General features: G+C 36.4%; 1 protein-coding gene across 1 annotated transcript; it reads right to left on the bottom strand.

Moving 5' to 3' along the window:
* Positions 1–2403: 2403 nt before the first annotated feature.
* Positions 2404–5239, bottom strand: LOC112520164 (kinesin-like protein KIN-5D). Its single transcript, XM_025128465.1, has 7 exons — positions 5205–5239; positions 4779–4845; positions 4565–4672; positions 3802–3960; positions 3628–3711; positions 3108–3313; positions 2404–2561 (listed from the first exon to the last, which is right to left on the bottom strand). Exons 1-7 carry the CDS (start codon positions 5237–5239, stop codon positions 2432–2434), a joined length of 789 nt encoding a protein of 262 aa, XP_024984233.1. The 3' UTR covers positions 2404–2431.
* Positions 5240–6002: the final 763 nt, after the last annotated feature.

The raw sequence follows: 6002 nt of genomic DNA, 5'->3' as shown, positions 1-6002 counted from the left end.
ATATATAAATTTATTAATTACCAAAAATTTGAAAAAAAAAATATTTTTTTTTGCAAAGGACCGGCCGTAACCGGTTATGGGACCGGAATCGGGACCGGACGGCTTAACCGGTTACCGGTAAGCTTGACCGGTTATGGAGGATTTCACCGGAACCGGGACCGGTTATGAAGGGACCGGTTATGGAACGTTTTTGTCTTGATCGAGACCGGCCGTAACCGGTTATGGCCCGGCCCGGGACCGATTTTTGGCCACCTCTACTATGGAATGTGTTCAAAATTCTAGTGGGCCAATGAAGATGTAGATGTAGGCCAGGGACATAGAGGTTTCCCCCTCTTTGCAAAAATGGCCTACAAGAAGTTACTGATAATGGCCCTTGGACTATAAAAAATGTTTCCATCTATATTCAGAAATGTAGAACTGGCTTAAATCTTAACTCTGTTAAGCATGAGAAGATACCTTTGTGGGTGAGTGAAAATTCATGACATCTCCTATGAAGCCTGGAATGATGAGGGTCTTAATTATATCGCTAGTAAAATTGGTAAACCCCTTGCTATGGATTCCTGGACCACCAATATGTGTAAGTATGCAGCGAGGAAGTCTACCTTTGCTAGGGTTCTTTTTGAAGTACCCGTCAGGCAAACTTGGTTGGATTTCGTTAAGGTCCGTATCCCAAACCCGGAAACCCTTGCTAYGTCTTCTTATGATCTTAGAGTTGAGTATAATTGGAAACCCCCTATGTGCTCTCATTGCAATATCTTTGGTCATTCTACTTCTATGTGCTCTCATTGCAATGTCTTTGGTCATTCCATCTGCCCCGGGTACGATTACACGCGTCCACAACAATTGTGGCCTCTGAGTTAATTTTTTAAGGCTAATGTCCACAACAAAGTTTACTTTCAATGAAGCGGGGAGAAGAAAGACAGCTCTTCCGGATGTGAACAAGGCATACACTGTATATAAGTTTAAGGGTGAAGAATCTTTTCAGGTATGTAATGATTGGATCTTTCATTGCGTACCTCTCGAGGGAGCATGAGGCATTCCAACTATTGTTGACTGGAACAAGTTTAGGAAGGGGATCAATGCTGCTAATTATTTGCTTCTAATTACTGCGTTTGTGGTGTCGTCGTCGTTTACAACTTAAAATATCAGTAGAGGTTCTTTTTTTTTCTAATCTTCTTGATGACCATCCCTTATGTTCATAATTTAAAATGTCATTTGCTTTTTCACACTTTGTCTGTATCAAGGTTGTGGGCCTTGTGGCATAATGGTTCAAGGGGATGTAGTGGAAATCTCATATTCCCAGTCCCAGGGTTCGAATCCAAGCGCAGCCATATGGCCATAGCGATGACACCAGGTCATTTGTGGTCGCCCAAGGGATTTGTTGGTGCGCATTGGCCTGGATACCCACGGTTATCCAAAAAAAATGACCGTGAACAAAAGGCTCTCATTATTGTCTCTATTCAGCCGGGTTTAGGAAAGATGAATTACGTTGTAGGTGTTATTGAAAGAGCTTTTTATAGATATGTAAATGAATTTTTGTTGATGTACATGTAAATGCGGATAATATATCCTTTCATGGCTGCATTTGATTGATATATAGATTGTAATAGCCCTACAAGGTATTATGGAGGCAGTGCATGACCTATCATTTCTCGGATTTATTTTTTGGAAGTGACTCCAGGTTTTTGCTTAATATTTTCAGCCTCTTACGGAGTTCCCTGGTAAAAAAATGCAAGTTTGGTTTGGTGATGTGTTTGATGAGTGGGAGTTCTGTCCTTCAGATCTTGCAGCCTCGGACGGTCGCTACATTCGTACTGATGCAAGGAATTCAATGCGACATTCTTGTGTCATGAGTGCATAAAACACGGTATGTTCTCCAATAAATATTCAAATCATAATAAATGAACTCCAATCATTTCTATAAATATCTCAATTAATTGGGTTGCAAATGTTGTACAAATGCACAAGGTTGTAAAAGAAATATATATATATATATATATATATATATATATATATATATATATATATATATAGTTTGATTTTTAGTTCCATAATTAATTTAGTCATGGTGTTCTTGTCCGTCGTCCCCATTGCAGTCAACATTAGGCAACCCAAAAAAATGGGAATCATATGGGCTAGTACATAATTTTATCTATTTTTCAAATAGAAAAAGGCTAAATATCAAAGAAGGTTAAGGTAAGATTCATATGTGAATCATTGAAAAAATCCATCTCAAAATGCATATGTGAACCCATAGGAATAATCTTCACATATCAGTCTTCCCTTAACTTTCCCTTCTCACGATATTTAACCTTATTTGAACCGGCTCTATATGGGCTAATAGGTAATTTGAACTTGAAATCTTGCCAAAAATAGAACATTGCAGTTAATATCAGGCAACCTAAAAATGGGAATGGAAGGAGAAATATTCTTAGATCACAAATAGCTTACATTCAACGGATGGGAGAGAACTACTTTGTGCAATATCTATTTCTTCCACTGTTGAAGAGGCCAAGGATGACAATTGAGTGTTGATTGCTTGCTTGGTTTCAAGGGCATCACTGCGTTAGGAAATAATGTAAACAATTTATAAGCAAAGAAAGAAACCATTTTCTGATAAGAGGTTACGTTGAGGTCAAAGAAACTAAGTCACAACTAGGATATATTCTATTGCATTTGAAGTATTTAATAACTACAATAAACTCTCTCTAACAAATAAAACAGATAGATAGATAAATAGATAGCGGTGTTATATTTTCCATTAAATCCATATACACTTTATGTTTTGACGATATTGACCGCAAAAAACCACAAGGGTTGTAGCGTAGTGGTTGAGACCCAGGGGGATGTGGTGGAATATCCCATCTGACCCAGGTTTGATTCCAGGTGCCCACAGTAATTATAGCCACTGAGTTTATAAGGGTTGACATCTTATAGTCGCAATTTGCTGGGATTGGTATGGGCTTAACCTGGGATACCCTTCCAAAAAATATTGACCTCAAAAGAAGGTGACGTTTTTTTTTTCATTTTCTTTGCGGTTTTCCCCTCAACCTAACCCTATATATATATATATATATAATATCCTATAATGCATGATCTTTCTTTACCAGTTTTGGAGTATTGCTGTCAAACCATCTTGCCCATTTTGAGTCACGATTTTATCCTCAATGTAATGCTTCTTTGTTTTTTCCAAGAAACTTGTGTATTCATCTTCTGTGGAGGACAGGAAACCATGCATGTCTGACACTTTGTGATGAAGCATGTAAGTTTTGCTGCCAATATAGCTTTGAATGTCGTTTACCTCTGTTTGAACCTGACAAATATAGCAACATATTAAACCGTCTTACATAAAAGCCAGTAACATCTTTTTCTTTTACACCAAGGGACTAAGAAAACTTAAAAACTAAAAAAAGGCTAAAGTGTTGTGTTGGAGTCCCACATCCGCTAAACTTGGACAAGTTCTCCTCTATATATATTCGAGCATTCCTTCTCTCGAAAAGGGCTCTTTTGAAGAGCAATCTAATGAGGTTCCATGTATTCTAACATAACATGGTATCGGTATCAAGGTCTACCACTCTAGGGACTCGATATTCGATATTGATAAATGAAGGTAAATGAAGTGGTTACCAGCTGTTTCTTCTTGGCATTTGAACTGGCTAAAAGCTCTGCCATTTTGGCTAGTAGTTGTCTGTCTTCGCTGTCCGCATAGTCCTATAAAGAATATAAAGACCCGTATAAAACTACTTGTAACATAAAGTGAAAAGGGAGAACTTCTTTGATGCAATGGAGGTTAAAAAATACCTCAAACTTCTTCGTGAATTCACTTAATTTCTTGTAGTACATTGTTCGTGCTTCTTCCACCATTTGTATCACAACAAAAATGTCCTTGCTCAGAGTCTTGAAGAAATTCACTGTAACACTAGATGCAGATTGGGTTGTCTCATATGCTCTCAACCGGCTCTGGTTAAACAGCAAAATCACGAGAAAAAGAAAATTAGCTGATAAGTTTGGTTAAAACTAACTACTAAGGTAGATGACAATGTAAAATGACCTAAAACTATATGTTGAAAAATTAGTTTGAAAAACACAAGGGGCGTAATCGGAAAAAGTTCAAAAAGAACCCCTATAGCATATTGAAATACTACTTCAAGTAGCGTTCAAAAGGTAGCTTATAAGATAGTTTTTGGCTATCCAAACATGCCCATAATAGTAACAATTTTTATTTTCAAACATCCTATATATAATACTGCAAATCTCTATATCATATATAATATATATATATACAAACATATGTTTTCTACTAAACTCAATGAGTAAGTGATATTAAACAGTTTAAATTAGGTTATATACTAAAATCAAATATTGTGTTACAAAACCACACATTAGGCCATGGTGTGCCACAGGCTTAACATGGTGGCTGTTACAGCGAGCCTTTTAGAACACTGCCTATAGCCTATTGTCATCATTACAAACTTATTAATTCCATACATCTTGACCCAAAATGACTCATGTTTTGTCATGGTCAAGGGTATTTTAGACATTTGACTAATAGTTAACGATATACCTCATGCTGCTGTTGCCAAAATGCAGCTATGCTTTGCTCCTGATCATTAAGGTTACTTTGCAAATCATCAAGTATGTCACCGACCTTGACTGAAGCTTCTCTTATAAGCTGCATAGAAACTTAGATATCATTAACATCAATTCCCCTTTTTTTAAAACAGAAACCATTAAGTATTTAATCTGCTTCAACATTGAACAAGAATTAGCTTACTCACTTCAGCAAGGGCAGAAGAATGCTTGACAGCTTCAGAATTTATATTACTGAGTGCTGTTTCAGAATTTCTTCAGAATTTCCACTGAACTCAGTAGCTAGTCCAACCAGAGATTCGATACCACCGGAAAATACCTCCTTAATCTTTTTTTACTCAGAATGAAACCAAAAGGTTGTTGCATGCCACGGAGATGGAGATTGAAGAAAATTGACTGATAGTAAGTGATTTTTCTAACAATCTTGATTGTGTTTATGTTTCTTATTCTAAGAGGGTTTCTTGTTCTTTATATTGTAGGTAACTAGTGGAGCAGAGAAGCTTCATTTTTAGAATTTCTGTCAATGTTTTTCCATTCCATCAATATGTTTGGGTTTCTTACGACCATTAAAGTTTGATTTGAGTATACTTTTCTGCCTTTTTCACTTCCCTCACAAAACAAAGCTGCAATCATCTTGATTTCCTCCCATTGTGAGATAGCAGAAATGGGTTTGTCCATCTTCAGTGAAAAAATAAATTACATCAAAGCAATATTGGATGACATGGAGACGCAAATGGTGGAGAAGGAGAATACCATTCGGACCAAGGAGCAGACTATGGCAGAACTTGCTCTTCTAATCCCTCCACTCAAAGAGAATCTGCAAGAGGCGGTCGATAAGCTGAATGAAACCAAAAGGTTGTTGCATGCCACGGAGATTGAAGAGCTCAAGAAGAAATTGACTGATAGTAAGTGATTTTTCTAACAACTTGATTGTGTTTATATTTCTTATTCTAAGAGGGCATAGGTAATTGGTTAATCTTGTTTCTTGTACAATATATATATATATTGTAGGTAACTAGTGGAGCTTCATTTTTAAAATTTATGTCAATGTTTTTCCATTCCATCAATATGTTTGGGTTTCTTACGACTATTAAAGTTTGATTTGAGTATACTTTTATGCCTTTTTCACTTCGCTCACAAAACAAAGCGACAAAAGGAAAGACAAAAGTATACTCAAATCAAACTTTAATAGTCGTAAGAAACCCAAACATACTGATGGAATGGAAAAACATTGACAGAAATTCTAAAAATGAAGCTCCACTAGTTACCTACAATATATATATTGTACAAGAAAAACAAGATTAACCAACTACCTATACCCTCTTAGAATAAGAAACATAAACACAATCAAGATTGTTAGAAAAATCACTTACTATCAGTCAATTTCTTCAATCTCCATCTCCCTGGCATGC

This window comes from Cynara cardunculus (assembly GCF_001531365.2).
Source record: "Cynara cardunculus var. scolymus isolate 2C chromosome LG 10, CcrdV1, whole genome shotgun sequence".
NCBI classification, from domain to species: Eukaryota; Viridiplantae; Streptophyta; class Magnoliopsida; order Asterales; family Asteraceae; genus Cynara; species Cynara cardunculus.
The sequence above is the reverse complement of the archived record's forward strand: the minus strand, read 5'-3'. Positions and strand labels throughout refer to the sequence as shown.

What these genes read in the sequence shown, in the direction of transcription:
- LOC112520164 (XM_025128465.1), bottom strand. Translation starts at nt 5,239, where the DNA reads ATGGGAGGAAATCAAGATGATTGCAGCTTTGTTTT. An exon ending in GATGATTGCAGCTTTGTTTT is followed by an intron (nt 4,846 to 5,204) that starts GTGAGGGAAGTG and finishes GAAATTCTGAAG; the next exon opens with AAATTCTGAAACAGCACTCA. An exon ending in TTTGGCAACAGCAGCATGAG is followed by an intron (nt 3,961 to 4,564) that starts GTATATCGTTAA and finishes CTGTTTAACCAG; the next exon opens with AGCCGGTTGAGAGCATATGA.